This window comes from Malus domestica, chromosome 11 (genome assembly GCF_042453785.1).
Source record: "Malus domestica chromosome 11, GDT2T_hap1".
In the NCBI taxonomy this organism is placed as follows: Eukaryota; Viridiplantae; Streptophyta; class Magnoliopsida; order Rosales; family Rosaceae; genus Malus; species Malus domestica.
This window is the reverse complement of record NC_091671.1, coordinates 6,887,201-6,905,084: the sequence shown is the minus strand read 5'-3', so window position 1 is coordinate 6,905,084 and position 17,884 is coordinate 6,887,201. Positions and strand designations below refer to the sequence as shown.

Here is a 17,884-nt window from a genome sequence, read left to right as displayed (position 1 = left end):
GAACTCACATGAGGACTGACATCACGAAAGAGGTCTAACATTACGAAAGAAGATTTACGAACATTACGAAAGAGGACTGACGTCACGGAAGAGGTCCATCATTACGAAAGAGGATTTATGAACATTACGAAAGATGACTGACATGGCGAACGAGAACTGACGTCACGGAAGAGGTCTATCATTACGAAAGAGGATTTACGAACATTACGAAAGAGGATTGACGTCACGGAAGAGGTCCATCATTACGAAAGAGGATTTATGAACATTACGAAAGAGGACTGACATCACGGAAGAGGTCCTATCGTTACGAAAGAGGATTTACGAACATTACGAAAGAGGACTGACATAACGAAAGAGGACTGACGCCTTGTACGTGTTTATTATATAGATCTCTATCCCATCTTGTCTGCACTCCTTCATTCACTTTTATCTGATTTACATACACACACACACACATATATATATATATATATATATTTACATATATAAATATTTACCATGTGTGTTTCCTCCTCACGCATATAATCCATAATGCTAGGCTGCACACCTAGTCTGCACATCTAATATGCACGCCTATGTATACATATATCAATATATCAATATATATATATATATATATATATATATATATATATATATATATATATACACTGACACACTTGTTTTTCCCTCTCTTATATGTCTATGTATATTCCTGCATAAATCACATCCTTGGGCTACCTGTCTATCTATCTACATATATATTTTCCTGGACTTGCAGACATCACTTCCTTAACCAGACTACCTATACACACACACATATATGTATATATATATATATATATATATATATATATATATATATATATGCACAAATATCTGGGTACATTGGCATATATAGGCATATTTTTACACACAACACAGGCATACCTTTGCGTACGACATGCAAATCTCTGCACTTACTTCTCATATACTTGCATATATCTCTACACATGTATGCGTATATATTTATATGTCATTACCTTGAGTTCCTCCATCCCTATTTTCCTTCACTTCACCTGCTCAGTTTCTTCACCAAGCCTTTTCGATCTTGACTGGGTCTTTTTCCATTCGATCTTGGGTTTTCTTTTCCCGCTCGATCTTAGATTCTCGATCTTGATTGGGTCTTTGCCCATTCGATCTTGGGTTTTCTTTTCCCACTCGATCTTAGATTTCCGATCTTGATTGGGTCTCTGCCCATCCGATCTTGGGTTTTCTTTCCCCACACGATCTTAGATTTCCGATCTTGATTGGGTCTCTGCCCATCCGATCTTGGGTTTTCTTTTCCCACTCGATCTTAGAATTTCGATCTTGATTGGGTCTCTGCCCATCCGATCTTGGGTTTTCTTTCCCCACATGATCTTAGATTTCCGATCTTGATTGGGTCTCTGCCCATCCGATCTTGATTCGATCATCATCCCTTGGTTTATACTCTTCAGCTTTAGACTTTAGTCTAAGATTCGAATAAAGTGCAACTTTATTTATCATACAATGAAGAGATGTCAACAGACATCCAGGGACATCCCCTTTGACATGCAAGGAAGACAATAAGGGATTTACCCTTCAACATTGCTAGAAACAGAAATTTAAATACGGAAAACATAAACACGAGAAGCTAAATGTGGTACTTTCTCAAATGAATTGCCCTTCATAGGTGCGGCACATACTGACCTGTTTCTACGTGCCTGAGTTTATAAGCTCCATTTCCGAAAGCTTCAGTCACCTCATATGGTCATTCCCATATGCGTCCAAGTTTCCCTACATTCAAATCTTTTTTGTTTTCCATGACTTTTCTCAATACCCACTCAAATCTTTCGTGGTAGTGCCCGCTGGAGATGTAACAATAGTCGCGGTGGCCTGCTTTGATTGGATAAATTCCTCTTCCTCTAATCTGATGATTCCATCAGCTCGGGCCATCACCTCCCTCATGTCCAGTGGTGGCGTTTCGATCAATGACCTACGCATCTTTGTTCCAGGCAACGCCCCTTCTCGGAATGCCAAAGACGCAGTGTGGGAATCACATTCTGCTAGGGTGGACATCTCTTCGGTGAACCTAGTCATGTAGCTTTTGAGGCTCTCACCAACATTTTGTTTGGTGTTGAACAAGATCGTAATATCTTTTCTTGGCCTCTGATTGCAGACATATTGGGATATGAATGCTTCGCAAAGCTCTGTGAAACTTCCAATAGACCTCAGTTTCAGTTGCCTGAACCAAGTTAACGATGACCCCGAAAGACTTGAGGGGAACAACTTGCACATTAGGGCCTCATCGTCTCCTTCAAGCGCCATTTGTTGTTGAAAGTGGTAAATGTGTTCGACGGGATCAGTTGCACCTTCGAATAGCCTAAACTTTGGTTGGGTGAACTTGGCAGGTTTTTTAGCTTTCAGGATGTTCTCTGTGAACGGCGATTTGCGAATCCCTCTGGCTGCTTCCAAGGCAAGTTCTGCCAGGGTCTGGGGCTTGTATCCCTTCACAATCTTCTCAATTTGTTCTCGCAAATCAACATCCTTTACCTTTTTCGATCCTTTTCCCCTGTGATCCTCTTCGCCCTGATTTTTCGTCACTTCAACACGGTTACTGTATGGCGCGCTACTAGAGCTGCCCCCCTTATCTTCCTCTTCTGCACGTTGTCTCTTGGTGCCGGTTGCACCTTCTACTGCCTTTTTCGCTTCAGCCTTCTTCAACGCCTCCTCTGCTGTCTTTTTTGTTTCACGCAATTCCCTCGTTAGCCTTCTAAATTGTTCCATGGCGAGACAAGGTTCAATATTTTGGGATTGAGACCTTGCGTGTACCGATCGAGTCCTTGTATCTTCAGAAGGATTTGGAACTTCTTGTGTGGATCCAGTCATGTTTATAGCTTGATTTTGTTGCGTTCCCACAGACGGCGCCAACTGTTAGAGTGAAATTTCCTACAAGAAGAAATACCTCCACAGATTTGTTGACCGCAATCCTCACGTTCGCCGAATCCTTCTTCGAGATGTCCCAAAATAATCTTCCTCCGCAGTCTGGCGCGAGTACCTGCAAAAGATACTCCGACGCTCAAGTCAGCTAATTGATTTCTATTCTTTGGATTTTCTCGGGTACTCCTCACATACCTGGTTCTTTTGCTTCTCTCCCTATTTATAGGATTTTGTACTTGAGATTCAAGTACCGCGATCGTCTTCCTTCCCCACTTCCTTAGTGGTCATCGTCATATCACTACATGCTTTGGGAACAAGTCCCATGACCTGTCTTCCTCTCCCACTTCTCTTCCGTAGTGGGGTAGTTACCTCGGCACGCACCCTTGTGCTTATTTCTTGTGGGCTTTTTATTTTGCACAACTCTTTTTCCTTAGATGATCGGCCCATGAGTCGAAATTAGGTTTTATCCTCCCACAATTGGGATGCCTTGGTTTTCTAATTTAAGAAGAGATCATGCACTTTATTTTACAAATTTATGTATCTTCCTTTGAACTTTCATATTTTCTTGTGTTATTAACCTTTTAGCACACATATCCTATCATTTTTATAATGACACATGATGTACCATCTCGTGTACTAATCATATTGAAAAATCTCTCTATAACATGGGGTTAAAGACTATTTCATCGTGTGAAGTAGAAGCCGCCTAAGTTTATAAACCACAATAAACCACTGGTGCTAAGGTCTTCTTATTGATCTCAAAACATATCTAACATCAAGCACTCTACTTATAAGGTTTCGATTGCTCTCTATGACGACGGAATGCTGTTGCTATGGTAGAAGCTGCCATGCCCTTCACCTTTTGAGAACCCTTCTTCTCGCCGTTCTCCCACTGTAGTGGGCATCTGGAGATTACAGCTTCCAAGTCCTTGGCCATGAGCACAAATGCTTCTACTTTTGTCAGACTTTTGACATGTTTGCTGGAGACTGGAAGTTCGGTGAACCAGTCTGATGCCCGATCGAGAAGCTCTTCCCCGTAAAAGTGACATTTCCCGAGGCGATTGATGGCCGTTGATGAGATTCCTTGCCCAACTTGACTATCACTCGCCGCGTAGGTCCACATTGTCCCTTCGATAATGAACACCATGCAATCGAGTGGATCTCCAGTTCGAAAAACAAAGCTGTTCTCATTGTACGTCATTGGCTTTAGATAGTTGCACAGCAACGTCAACACATATTCATCCATGTATTTAAGCACTTTTACCTATGCACGTGCGCGCACACACAGACATATATCATCAGAACAACATTGCAGTAAAAATGGAAGCAATTAATAAATGGAGAGAGATCGATTCTTGAAGAACATACTGTTCTAAGTGTATCCATGAAAAGATGGCGTTTTACAGAGTCTTTGGTCTTATTAGGAAGAATAATGAATGGGTTGTGGACATCAGCATATTTGTCTTTTACCCATGCTTGCTCTATGCTATTCTCGATTTCTTTCTTGATATTATCAGGGAATTTATATACGGATATCCACGTGCGTACATCTACTTTCTTTATCCGAATCTTTCGTCTTGTCTCTTCCGATTTTGTAGCCTCCATCTGTATTAAAGTCTGCCTCACCACAAGTAGAATTCATTAATAAGCTCGATCCATGATCTCCTATGTCCTAGCTAGCTACATACTAGAAAGGTATGTTTCACCAAAGAACTTACGTATCTTATATAATTTGAAATGGCACATTTAAGTTCAGGTCCAAAAATCGAAGCTCCTTTTTTAATTTGAGTCCAATTGTAACATATCTATATCATAACAAGACTACACAAAAGTTTAAGCGAAACATATTTAAGATAGAATCTAATACAACTAATTTTGAAGAGGTAGATCACAAGCAAAAAATATCTATAGTATAGGTAGCTAAACACAGTTTATCTATGATATAGGTAGATTATCGACAAAAAAAATCTATGATGTAGATATATTAAATATGTAAAAAATATTGAATGCAGCATGATTTAAAGGATTTAATTCTTACGATTTCGATATTACAATTCTTTAAAATTTTCTGTTTTATCGAAAATTTAATAAAAAGATAATAGTACCTATATTTAAAAAGTGTACTATTCTTAATAATACCTCACAAAATTGGATTTTGAATTTACCCACCATTTCACAAATATTTGAATAAGACACGGGACCTAAAGAAAAACGATTGAAAAATAAAACTGTGAGATTCAGTATATACCAACCTGTACATTGCCGATGAGATATAAAAACAGTAGCAAGCCAATGAAAGAAATAAGAATTGCAAATAAGTTTTCCCAGACATACGTACTTGTTGTCAGATTCGTCCCAAAATTACTGCAAAATATTGTAGGTACATATTAGACAATGTTGCAGAATTAGATAACCCCAAAAAAATGTATTTGTTACATATTCTCCAGAAATTGTTGATCGTCAATGGATATACTGTGAACCTTAGATTTCGCAGGCCCCACCAGAAAGAGTAAAGGAACTTCTCTATAAACTTTTTCTGCTCTGTGTTTTGATTCTTAAGTGAATCAAGGAATATTCCAAAGTTAAATGAAGATAAAGCACCATCTGAAGTATCCAACGGGCAATGCTCATTTAGAAGTGTTATATTTCTTGCAGTAGTACTCCGACTATCGCAGTACAAAGCATCCGTACATCCCTTGGGATCTATACTAGGATTTACACATGTCTCATGCCAACATGATACCTCTCGTTGAATAGAAAAAAGGTACCAAAAAGCTCCAAGTACCTAAATCCATAACATGCAAACACAAAACCCTAGATAATTAGTCTCTCTATAAGAATAGAAGTAATTAATACAGAATCTTTTCTGTGATTAAAAAAATATATATCAATTGTAATTAAATTAAGATTCCTACCACATGAGTTTTCTCAAACCCTATTTAGGTTGTAAACATTGTACATGATTAATTCAAAGGAGTTATATTTGAACACTATCACTTTCCAAAAAGCTACATCCATAATCCAATATTAATAAGGCTTTTTGTTTAATTATTGCTTTTTGTGTGTGTGTTGTTATCATTGTGAAGCTATTTACTGATTTATTCCAATCATGAATTAATGACACTAGTTAGCTCAAGCCATTTTCATATAAAACTTTGTCACACTCAGTTGGAGCCTTGGATGTGAGATCCAAAGAAGAATTTATTATCAAGGAAGAAGGAAATTTTTAGAAAATATATTCATATTGTTTTGTCCAAAAAGGTGTTCAGAAGAAGATGGTGGATGTCATTATGAGTTTGTAGCATTTTCTGGAACATTTTTGGGAGAACAAATGAATTTATAATAGACAATATGGGAATTGACGGTGTAAAACACGTGGACTAGGATGAGTGGCAACAAAGTGAATTTGCTTTAATAAAAATGAGTGCATTGTTGCTCACTACTATAACTATGGTGTATGCTCATCACTTTATTTATCATTGTTATATGAGTTTGAATTTCGAGATTCGCGTAGTGGATAGTTTGTTACACCCAACCCCAAATTATATGTATAATTACGTGTTTTCCCCAAAAGTTTAATGAAATTATGTATTTAGTCCTCTTTCTTAACCAAATATGGACCCTCTATCTTGATTCTCAAACTCCATCAAACTGCCATGTGGCAGCACCCATCACTCCCTTTCCTTTCCCTCACCCCGAGACCTCTCTCAGCTCTCACTTTCTTCACTCTCTCTCTGCACACTCTCTTCTCTCTCGAAACCCTCTCATCATTCTCACACTCTTTCTCGTGATCACCCAAGTACACTTGCACTCACACCTTCGTTCCGTTGACGGCATCACCATCAAAACCTCATCTTTCTCTCTCTTCATTTTCTCCGGTTAGGTAAGCTTTGGGTTTATCTCCTTTCGTTCTAGTTGAAGCTTGGGTGTGATTTATTAAGTGTTATACTCGTGATTTCCAAGGTTTTGGAACGAGATCGGCTTGGTGGAAAGCACACTCAACTCTGGCAAAACCGTGGGTGTCGAGGATATTTCCGATCACCTCTGACCGTTCTACGGCAAACCAAAGGTATAATCACACTTCTCTCACCTTGTGCTTCATTTTGATACCTAGATCGGAGTCTAGGGTTTCCATTTGCAGTCGGCCGGTGCTGTAGAAGCTCTGGTGCCTTCTTCCGTCGAGACTGGCCCTTCAGGCCGTTCCTCAACCCACGGGCCTTAAGCCCGTTTTGTTTCAACCCAATACCCTATCCTGTTCCATTTTTATTTTTGTTTTAATTCCTTAAAGACCTAAAGGCCTTCGGGCCGTTTCACTTAAGGCCTTGGCCCGCTAAACCCCTAAACCCTTTAACCTTTGTGGCAGGCCTTCGGACCGTGAGGAGATTGGGCCTTTGGGCTCTTGTAGCTTAAACCCTAACCCAACCCACCTAATTATCTAAACCCATTTCCCTTTTAAACCCAAGCCCAACTCGGTCCGGCCCAAAACCATTTAACCTAGGCCCGTGACTCGATTGACCTGGTCCAACCCGAACCCATGACCCGTTGACTTTGACTAGGTCTGACCGTTGACTTTGACTTTGACCGGTCAACGTTTACTTTGACTTTGATGGTCAACTATCAACTTTGACTTTTAGGGTTTTCGTTCGAGACCTCTCATAGGCTAATTTCAATGTTCTGAACCCGTTTCCGATGTTTGTTTTCCCAAATTAAGTTGTTTGAGTAGAGTTTGACTAAATGTACCATGTATGTGCTTAGGGGCAATTAATTGTGGTGTTTCCTTCTTCGCCAGTAGCATGGTTTTTCGGCGGCTAAGTACTGTGAGTGGAAACCTTCTAAAATGCATGTTTTGATAGTAGAAATGCATATATGAAAAACATGATTTAATAATTACGTTTTATGAAACGTTTTGCGAGATAACATGCTTACTGAGGCTAATTTGAATTATTACTATTTTTCCTATAACACGTGTTCTTATAGAATATCTGATGGATGACGATATGATATTTAGAACATGTTTCGAACACCTCTTTATAGTAGAGATGACGGATGACTTTATACTATGAAGTTGCTTTTCAATATATATGTTCAATGGTTTTGTACTTACCTAGTGGTCATTTCCGCTACGGGACGTAGGGATAGATTCGGGTCCGTCCCGGGCAACGGTTTGGTGTTGGCATAGGGCCTGGAGTGTGTTTCCTCTGGCTATCTAGCACAGGGACGGGGAGCCAGCATGGGGCCTGAGGGTTATTTTCCTCTGACTGTCTGCTCAGAGACGGGGAGCTGGCATGGGGCCTGAGGGTTATATTGGACATTCACTAGTGATTATTATATATATACAAGTTATGATTTGAGACAATGCACGATATGCTAGGTTTTGGAAAACCTATGTTTATCATGATATATATGTATTTTCATAAAACCTGGGGGTTAGTACGTTGATAACTGTTTTACTATATATATATATATAGTAAAATCGAATTTTCAATTTATTTTCGGCCTACCAATTTTATTTACGTTTCAGCAGTGTTTTAAAATAAACAGTTTTCTGTATTCTCTTAATTGCCTGATGTTCTATTGGAAACGTGATTTTATATCGTCGCGCCCTCATGTTGTAGTATCGAGAACGTGATTTTAAAACATTGCGTCCTCATGTTATAGTATCACCTTGTCAACAAGGCGTGGCACTGTTACGTGCCTGATTTCAGGGCATGACAAGGCATATGCATTAGAACAAGAATAAAGTGGAAACCAAAAAGAGCCAATGCCATCACCATACTTTTTTTTTCCCTCGAAAAGAAATTGCATCAGTCTCGTCCAAGTAAAGAGTCAGACGAGGCTTTCCTCGTATGACTCAACGTACTCTTTTCTTCTTGAGTCATCCATCTCCTACCTCCAGTCACAATTTTTTCATTTCATTTCTTCCTAATTGTCTGAAATCAATGACTAGCTTCACAATGAAAGCAAGACATGAAGAGAAACCAAAAAAAACAAGAATATTATCTGAAAATAGCAAGATGCATCCCTTAAATAATTATGCTAGAAGCAGCACAAAATATGGGTCATATAACACAAAACGATGATAGTGCAAAGAGAAAGGCACATAAGTTTGTAACAGAAGGTGCATATTCTCTTCTTAAATTAGAAAACTTAGGCACCCTAAACCTCCAAATCGCTTTGGCTTCGTAAGGAAGACACTAGTTAGAGCAGAGGGACAAACAAAAGAAGCCACCAAAAGACGGATAGCCTGCAATGAGAAACATGTCTAAAGCATCAACCTTGGAACAAGATGTATAGACTCAAATAAAGAATCACTTTCACAAGACCAGTGTTTTGATTAGAAGAGTTTATGGTATGACTCACCTCCTCTTTCCCCACATGAGCCACTCGTACCTCAACATCAGTCACAGGTACGTTCAGTTCGCATAGAATTGACATGCCGACAATTGCAGATATTGGACTTACATTGAGACTGTCAGTTACCATGAACATCGCCGGTCCTTTCAAGAATCCACAATCTTTATCATCTTTTTTATGATGGGATTTGGGGTCTACGAAGTCAATACAATCTTCTTTACAATGGGATTTGGGTTCTACGGAGTCAGTCCATTTATACGATGCTTCCTCAATTCCCAGAAGATGATTCTTGTAGCCAAATCCAGGGAGGAGCTTAGGACTCACCAACTTTTTCTTGTGTAAATTTGACTTCAAGTACTGCTCATCAAGATCTTCGACACTTTTGTACAGCTGGTCAATGCAACCTTTCAAAGAGTTATGTTGCATTTGTTTTATTACAAACCCTAGTGGAAGAGTCAAGAAACTGAAGAGTAAATTGACAAAATCCTCCCCCACTTCGGCATAATAAACCTTCTTCTTAGATTTGCTAACTATAAGTTTGATAGAAATCTTTTCTTCTTCCTCATTCCTTTTTCCTTCTACCTCTCGATATTCAATGCATAAATCTTGGTCAAGGTTTTCATCAATCATGTTTGGTATGGTTTTATCCTTCAGCAGAGTTTCAGTCAGAGGTGTCTCTGATACTAATGAGCGCATAAGCAAATTCAAAACCTGGAAAACAAAAAATAAACAAAAAGTGAAGATCAGAAACTAGAGTTTTAGTTCGAGTTGAAAATTTTAACTTGGTATTGCATGTCAACACATCATCATTTACCTCATCAACTCCCACATTAAAAGTCAGTTCCTCAACGCTTTTCCAGCCCATGAGTCCATGGTTCGAAACTACAGAAGATACTGCACAAGTAAATGGAGGCAGTACCTGTAAATCATCACTAATAATAAATCTCCCTGGTCCTGCCACAAAAACCCCACCACCTTCAGCTTGTTTCGTTGTAAAAATGGTCTCCACTTTCATCAGACCCCCACAACAACAATGAACAGTTTCGTAATAACTAAACCTTTGTGCAAAATTGCAGCAATATCGATTAGAACACTTAAAGTACCGTGGGGGCTCACATTGATCATATTTCAATTTGAGGTTCCTCAATAGATCTTCAGCTCCATTGCGGGGATGTAACAACATGTCTCGACATTCTTTAGTTCGAAAAAGCTGTAAATCAAGACTCTCAACACTTCCAAATAAGTTGTCAATGCAGCCAATTCCAAAGGATTGGGAATGATGGGAAAGCCTAACAATAGTTCCCATAGGGATTGTCAAGAAACTGAAGAGAACATCAACGAAATCATTATCACACTCAGCGAAAATGACTTTATTGGTCAAATTGTTCACCAAGACCTTCAAGCTAATTTTGTTTTCAGATTTTTCTTCCATGAACTGCAAGAAATAACAATGAACTGGAATAAGTATCATTCTCTATTCAATTCCAACAGCAAATGAAAGAATTACCTTTTTTTTAAAGAAGAAATGAATACTTGTAAATTATGATTAAATCCCTGCTCAGGAAAGAGAGATTCAAATAATAACCAACTATCACAAGAAAATGCCAGTCATCTAGAATAATACTAAAAATAACTAAAAACGCAATACTCCAAAGAAATTTTCAGCAAATCATGATATACGTGATCAAGATTAGACATTTTGTCGTGTTGGATCAATGGTGTTAAGGAAAAATAACAAATGAAGCACACTTGCAGGTCAAAATAGTTCATCACTAAACTCTGAACTCCCAACACCCAAGATTATTTTGGGTTGATTGATTTGAGACTACCACTTTGCAAGGACAAGGGCTTATACGCTAAGAAGAAATGAAGCCTAACTTGTATATGAATTCAATGAGATAAATACTAAAAGAAGAAAACTCATACTACCTTCATCATAAATAAGAAATTTAGAAGTTTTCTACGGAGCTCATTATTCGGAGCCACTACAAAATATGGGCACTGCAAACGAAAAGTTAATGGTGCCATATGAGGCTTAAGGACACCAATATATGTGTCCTATATGGCAACACTACAGCAATAAAAATATTCCCGTGCAGGCGTGCACATTGTTCATAGGGCACAATATGGCGTTTTGTGCTCAAAGAGTTAAGCACAAGGAAAATGCGGACTATATGGACTCTCTACCACCTCATGTTTTTGGCACAATTTGTCGGATGACTTTCCCAACAATTTTTGTAATCGTGCGCTATCAGTTAAATATTAATAAAAAAAATAAAAAATGAAACTCGGGATCATGAAAATATATAAACAATAACTCAGATCAGGAAATATATAAACTCAAATCCAAAAAATAAACACAAATTCGGATATGATGCGGTTTGAAAAAAACCCATATCTGATACACTTACAATCTCTTCTAACCATTTCCTCATACACTTTTACCCACTTAAATTCCAGCGAAAAAGTTTGAAACTTTCCAATATAAACTCACCACCTTCAAATAATTCACGTAAAAACAACACAGAGAAATTAAGCCCAGCACTTAGAAATCGAAAGATGGTGGTTCAGGTTTATAGGGTTCTTACCCAAATCCAACAATTTGAACCACCTTCTTACAGCCCGGCTCGAACTCAATCTCCCGAACACAACCACGAACCAAATCTTCAGCATGCAAGTTTAAATCGAATTAGGATCTTGAACCTCAAATCTAAAAGTTAAAATTGAAGAAACCCACTTACATAGACAGGAAGCTCACGATGAGAGGATCACTTTTGCTTTTGGGTAACGGAGAGTCTCGGTTTGGTTGTTTTAGAGAGAGTGAACATAGAGAGACGCTTGTTTGGTTTTGAGTCTTCGTGTTTTCATTACCCTGGTCCTTACTTTGGCGACTTTACCGAAAAAGCCACTTTGAATTCCTAGCTTTATTTTTTGTTCTAATGTAATTTGGAATCTGTGCTGTTACACTATATTTTATGCCTACTATTTTTATTTTATCTAACGTAATGGAGTTTTAAAATTTATACGACTAATTGTTATTGAGTACTACGGTCTTCACTTGTAAATGAGAGATTTTAGGTTTGATTTTCGTCAAAGAAGAATTTGAATTATATTATTACTAGCACATAGTGAGGCTAAGCTCACCCCCTCCCCTTTAGTGTAAATAAAATCGTTTGCTTTAGTGTAAATAATATCGTTTATTAAAAAAAAAATATTTAATGAGATAAGATTTGGATGTTGTTGTCACATCCCGACCCGGGCTCCACCACATCCCGGGTTTGATTCTATCGTAGCACAATATTGTCTACTTTGGCTCCAATCACGCCCTCACGGTTTTGTTCCTGGGAATTCATACGAGAACTTCTCAGTAAGTTACTCATCTTAGGATTGCTCTAGCAAGAACTCGCTTAACTTTGGAGTTCATACTCCGAAGGCAGTGAGCTGAGCTCTGAAAAGGTCTCGTGTTAAATAGAGGTGGATATGTACATATAAGCCATAGAGAATCCACTTCCCTGAACGATGTGGGATCTAACAGTTGTTATTGTTATTACTTTCTTCGTATTTTACATATTTCATAACACATATAGGTAGTAATTTGAATCTTTTGATAACAATATTGGTTGCCCATTTTGGATTTGAATCACATTAATTTGTGGTCATCCAATCATGGGGTCACGGTTAATTGGGAATGGACAACAATTGATCAACTTCCTTGGAGAAGTCAGATCTTGTTTAGCTTAATTAGGGATATTACTCATGTTTAATTTCTAGAAGAGGTTGAATTTTCTTTATATTCTACAGATTTAATGAACATTTGTTCGTCATTAACTGTCTAATGCGTGTTTCTTCCTTTTCTTCTATGATCGTATTTTTCGTAATTCAGTAGACCTTTTCAGTTGCAGTCACAGTTAGCTATCAAATGCATCAATCTTTCTTATAAAAGACTAATTAGAGGCCTATCTACCCAATTTAAACAATATTGATCAAACTCATTAATTAGGTTGCCTCTTATGTATCATTTGGAGATTATATTCTATTAACACCTGATTAGCTGGAGGTTAAACTCATAATGCTATACATAACTTCAGAGCTTCAAATCTGCAGGTACGATGAAACCGTAAATTTCTTCCTAGCTAAGTAAACTAATGAATACTTCTTTTCAAAAGCTAAAGATGGCGGCCCTTTATATGCACCCCCACTCAAAGTGATCCTCACTTCTTTTCAAAAGCTAAAGCTTGGTTATCTTAATGCGTGATGGTGACGCTTCTTTTGCTTCTGTAAACTGATCGTACGGATTGTATTATTCATTGTTTGATCGATCTTATCAGGTTGTTGTTTAATAAGGTCACCGTGATGCACCCTTCTGTAAGTTCGTCACTGAGAAAATACTGCCCTTTTTAGAATTGAGCATCAGTGATGCGATCAATCTCACGGTGATGAAAACGCGAGGACTTTTTGCATTTTCATCCGTGTGAGTGTGAGATCAATAGATCAGTGATTGCGTAGAAGCCGAGTCCTTGTTCTACTATACACAGGTTTTTTAACAGTAGCAGCCACGGAATTTCTGGTCCACACTGGTTTGAGGTGCAGTCAGTGAAAATATACAATGATGCCGAGTAATTTTCACTGGTACCATCACATTGTCACGTTTTGTTACCAATTCACTCATGTTATAGCACATTGATTAGTAACACAACATAGAAGTTGTGAGAATGTGAAGGTAAAAGAGTCTCATATCGGTGAAAGGGGAAACCTTGCAATGGCAAGTTGGGTTACTCCCTATATTGCCAATTGGTTTTATGGTGGAACCTCAACTTATTTGCAGTATTAAAGCAGGTTGGTTCACGTGTGATGCCCAACGGCCACACGACACATGCTCCACGTCATTCAATTCGTACAACCTCGACTTTCTTGTGTCACCATAAAACTTCCATACAAGTTTTTGTCTTAGATATCTTCTTTTAGAGATGCTATTAACACCTCATTAGCTTTTCAAAAGCAAAAGCCAAAATGCTGGGCCATAACATATGCACCTCCTTGCAACCGTCTCCCATTTGTGTATGACTTTAAGTTGAGCCTGTTTTATAAGTCTTCGTCTTCTCATTACCTTCACCCATTAAGTCTTCGTCTTCTCATTACCTTCCCGCATTACTTCAGCTTCGCAGTTTTACACAAAAAGGTAAAGATATTTGAATTTCATGTTTTTAAATTTTAATTGTACTTGCAATGTCGATCTGTCTGGACTGGTTCAATCTGCTTGATATGTATTATGTTAATACTGACCTGAAACTTAATTGTTAATTGTTATACTGTCTCTGCCATAACTGCTTCTAGGGATCGTATTATTTTTGTAATACGTTCCATCTCATCACTCATACTAGGTTTCTTCTATTTCTTCTCTAATCGTATTTTTTGTAATTCAGTAGACCTTATCAGTTGTAGTCACAGTTGTAGTCACAGTTATGTATCAAATGCATCCACCTCTCTACCCAATTTAACCAAATTGAACTAGTTTGAGCAAACTCATTAGGTTGCCATTGATGTCTCCTTTGGAGATTCTGTTAACACCCGATTAGCTGGAGTTAAAAGTCAAAATGTTATACTTAATTTCAGGGCTTCGAACTTACAGGTACGATGAAACCATAAAGTTCTTCCAAGCTAAGTAATGAATCTACAGGTGATGAAACCGTAAAGTTCTTCGTAGCTAAGTAATGAATCTGCAGGTGATGAACTGTAAATTTCTTCCTAGCTAAGTCATAATGCTAAAGATGGTGGCCCTTTATATGCACCCCCACTCAAGTGACCCCAACTCCTTTCAAAAGCTAAAGCTTGGTTATCTAATGCATGATGGTGATGCTTCTTCTGTTTTTGTTGAAAATGAATCTCATATTAATTGGAGGAGAGACGTTGCATGAGCTTATATATAAGTTGGGCTACTCTTCATATTCCCAATTAGTTTTATGGTGGAACCTCAACTTTCTTTGTCACTATAAAACTTCTGTACAAGTTTTTGTCTTCGATATCTTATTTAGAGATGCGATTAACACCTCATTAGCTTTTCAAAAGCAAAAGCTAAAATGCTGGGCTATAACATATGCGCCCCCCTGCAACCGTCTTACACTTGTGTATTACTTTAAGCTGAGCCTGCTTTATAAGTCTCTGTCTTCTCACTACCTTCACCCATTACTTCAGCTTCACAGTTTTACACAAAAAGGTTTGATGTTTGAATTATATGTTTTTAAATTTGATTGTACTTGCAATGTTGATCCGTCTGGACTGGTTCAATCTGCTTGATATGTATTATGTTAATACTGACTTGGAATTGAATTGTTCATTGTTATAGTGTCTCTGCCATAACTGCTTCTAGAGATCGTATTATTTTTGTTATACATTCCATCTGATCACTCATCAGTTGTAGGAGGTGGAATATATTCACTATTAAATGCTGCATTCGGGTTTTCAGATATGAATCATGTTTGTTATCCGCATAACATCTGCCTATTTATGAAACTTAATACTGCAAATTTTGATTTCTCACTTGCTCCTTTCATGTTCAGCCGGAAATAGTGTGCCACTTTACTTGCTGAAATTCTGCAGAGAAGGGTAAAAAAGGCAACCTCTTAACAATTCATAGCTAGTCCGACTATGGGGAATAAGATAAACTCGAAGGCATTGGTGGATAAGGGGAGCAACAAAGTTATCTTCATAGAGTCCGAGAGTGCTTTTGTTGATGTTCTTGTAAGTTTCTTGACAATCCCCTTAGGAACAATACTCAAGCTTGGTCGTGAGCATTCAGCACCAGTGGATATAGGATGCATGAACAATTTGTATTCAAGTGTGAAGGAAATTGACGTAAGTAAGTTGCGTTCAGATGCATGTAGAGAAATGTTGTTGCTTCCCCACAACGCGGCTGAACCTCATTGCAAGAACCTTGTATTGCAAATTGATCACAAAGCCAAGCCAACACAGTACTTTGTATGCCCTTATACTCTTTGTATGATGGATGCCACAAGAAGGTTCTTCAGTTATTACCGAGGTATCTCTAATCCATGGTGCCAACATTCCATGGATCGTGAGATTACATTTTCTGTGGATGTTGCAAGCGCATTTGTAACAGAGTCAGCCAGGCTTCTGATTACCGATGATTTACAACTGATCTCCCCTTTTAGCAAATCAATCGATTCTTTATTTACAAATCTTGGAGTCACCAATAGGACTACTACCGAGGAGTTGAATATGAATATTGGAGTTGATGAGGTACTCAATTGTTGATTTACGCATGTCTTAATTAGCTTTTCGTTAAAATTGCAGTGGTGATTTCTGACGTGATTTCTTTCCCAGGTTATGAATTTGCTTATAAGCTCCTTAGTATCAAAGACACCATTGACCGAAACTCTACTGAAGCATAAACGCGTGGCCAAACGGAGCAATGAAAATAATTATCAAGCCATACACATTGATCCTCAAACAGTAGGGGAGACAGTGCTGACGGAAGAAGACAACATTTCTATCAAGCTGATAATTAGCAAATCCAAGAACATTGTTTGCTACGCAGAAGCCGGGGAGGATTTTGTTAATTTACTTTTCAGTTTCCTAACTCTGCCACTTGGGTTTGTAGCAAAGCAGATACAGGATGGGTCTCTGAAGGGATGCATTGATCAGTTATACCGGAGCATCCAAGATCTCGATGAACAATACTTGAAGTCAAATCATCACAAGGAAATGCTACTGAATCCGAAGCTTGTTCCTGGTTTTTGCTACAAGAGTCTTTTGGGAATTGAGGAAGCCTCATATTATTATCTCGACGGCAAGCTAACTACCGATAGTTCCCTTATCCCTTCTAATACGCCATTGGAGTCATGTAAAATCGAACCCACAGATAACAACTCCAGTGCTAGAGGATTTTTGAAAGGACCGGCGTCTTTCACAGTAGCTGACAATCTGGTCATAAGACCGATATCTACAATCTTTGAGCTGTCTGTTCTTGACAAACTGAATGTACCTTTCACCGACACTGAAAATAGAGTTGTTCTTATGGGCAAGAAGGAGGTGAGTACTCGTTTATAATTTTCGATTGCCTATACGAATAGAATCCTTAGTATTAACTTGCAGGATCTTTTAAGCACTTGAGGGCATTAGGCAAAGACTTGGTTTTAATGAATTTTGGAAGCTAATTAAATAGTTGCTGATGACTCCTGAAATATTCCTTATTTGTTTGCAGGCTTTGAGTCTTCTGGTGGCTTCTTTTGCTAGTGACTCTGCCCTAACTAATGCCTTCATTAGCAAGCCATATCAAGCATAACCAGAGCTTGGCTATTTAAGATGAAGAATGTACTAATTTCAAACAGGACTGTAATGTTTTCATGATTATGCAAATTTGGGATTGGTGTTTGCGTGTGTGGGCAAGTTCGAATGTACTAATTTCATTTTATTACAACATGAGTGGACAATAATTTTATATTTTGAAAATAGTATCCTAAATAAAACATATGTTGTAATGTCGGTGGAATGGAATGAAAACACCACGTAGCGGTCGCAGTGTTATGGTTGATAGGATTTTTGGTACATGCACAAAGTGTGGATAAAAACACCCAAAAATACTTGTAAGAGT

At 38.2% G+C, this 17,884-nt stretch overlaps 4 protein-coding genes across 8 annotated transcripts; 1 reads left to right on the top strand and 3 right to left on the bottom strand.

The window, feature by feature from the left end:
• Positions 1–1,812: 1,812 nt before the first annotated feature.
• On the bottom strand, positions 1,813–2,868 carry LOC108174514 (uncharacterized). Its single transcript, XM_017335567.2, has one exon. It carries the CDS (start codon positions 2,866–2,868, stop codon positions 1,813–1,815), a length of 1,056 nt encoding a protein of 351 aa, XP_017191056.2.
• Positions 2,869–3,703: 835 nt separating this feature from the next.
• LOC114819543 (cyclic nucleotide-gated ion channel 1-like) lies at positions 3,704–5,698 on the bottom strand. The gene is made up of 4 exons (XM_029088631.2): positions 5,400–5,698; positions 5,172–5,283; positions 4,288–4,536; positions 3,704–4,183 (listed from the first exon to the last, which is right to left on the bottom strand). The coding sequence occupies exons 3-4, from the start codon at positions 4,522–4,524 to the stop codon at positions 3,704–3,706; spliced, it is 717 nt and encodes a 238-aa protein (XP_028944464.2). The 5' UTR covers positions 4,525–4,536; positions 5,172–5,283; positions 5,400–5,698.
• A 3,217-nt stretch (positions 5,699–8,915) lies between these two features.
• On the bottom strand, positions 8,916–12,236 carry LOC139187425 (uncharacterized). Of its 4 annotated transcripts, none has more exons than XM_008386652.4 (5): positions 12,015–12,236; positions 11,862–11,937; positions 10,088–10,708; positions 9,280–9,984; positions 8,916–9,163 (listed from the first exon to the last, which is right to left on the bottom strand). In XM_008386652.4, the coding sequence occupies exons 3-5, from the start codon at positions 10,703–10,705 to the stop codon at positions 9,053–9,055; spliced, it is 1,434 nt and encodes a 477-aa protein (XP_008384874.2). In that variant the 5' UTR covers positions 10,706–10,708; positions 11,862–11,937; positions 12,015–12,236; the 3' UTR covers positions 8,916–9,052. The 4 variants fall into 4 exon arrangements, with proteins under 4 accessions (XP_008384874.2, XP_070663764.1, XP_028944117.1 ...); XM_070807663.1 differs by having other exon boundaries at positions 10,088–11,770; positions 12,015–12,188; XM_029088284.2 differs by lacking the exon at positions 11,862–11,937 and having other exon boundaries at positions 12,015–12,185.
• Positions 12,237–14,320: 2,084 nt separating this feature from the next.
• LOC103447460 (uncharacterized) lies at positions 14,321–17,742 on the top strand. 2 transcript variants are annotated; one of them, XM_029088282.2, is made up of 4 exons: positions 14,321–14,452; positions 15,831–16,530; positions 16,615–17,322; positions 17,495–17,742. In XM_029088282.2, exons 2-4 carry the CDS (start codon positions 15,919–15,921, stop codon positions 17,573–17,575), a joined length of 1,401 nt encoding a protein of 466 aa, XP_028944115.1. In that variant the 5' UTR covers positions 14,321–14,452; positions 15,831–15,918; the 3' UTR covers positions 17,576–17,742. The 2 variants fall into 2 exon arrangements, with proteins under 2 accessions (XP_028944115.1, XP_028944116.1); XM_029088283.2 differs by lacking the exon at positions 14,321–14,452 and adding an exon at positions 15,361–15,487.
• The last annotated feature ends 142 nt before the right edge of the window (positions 17,743–17,884 follow it).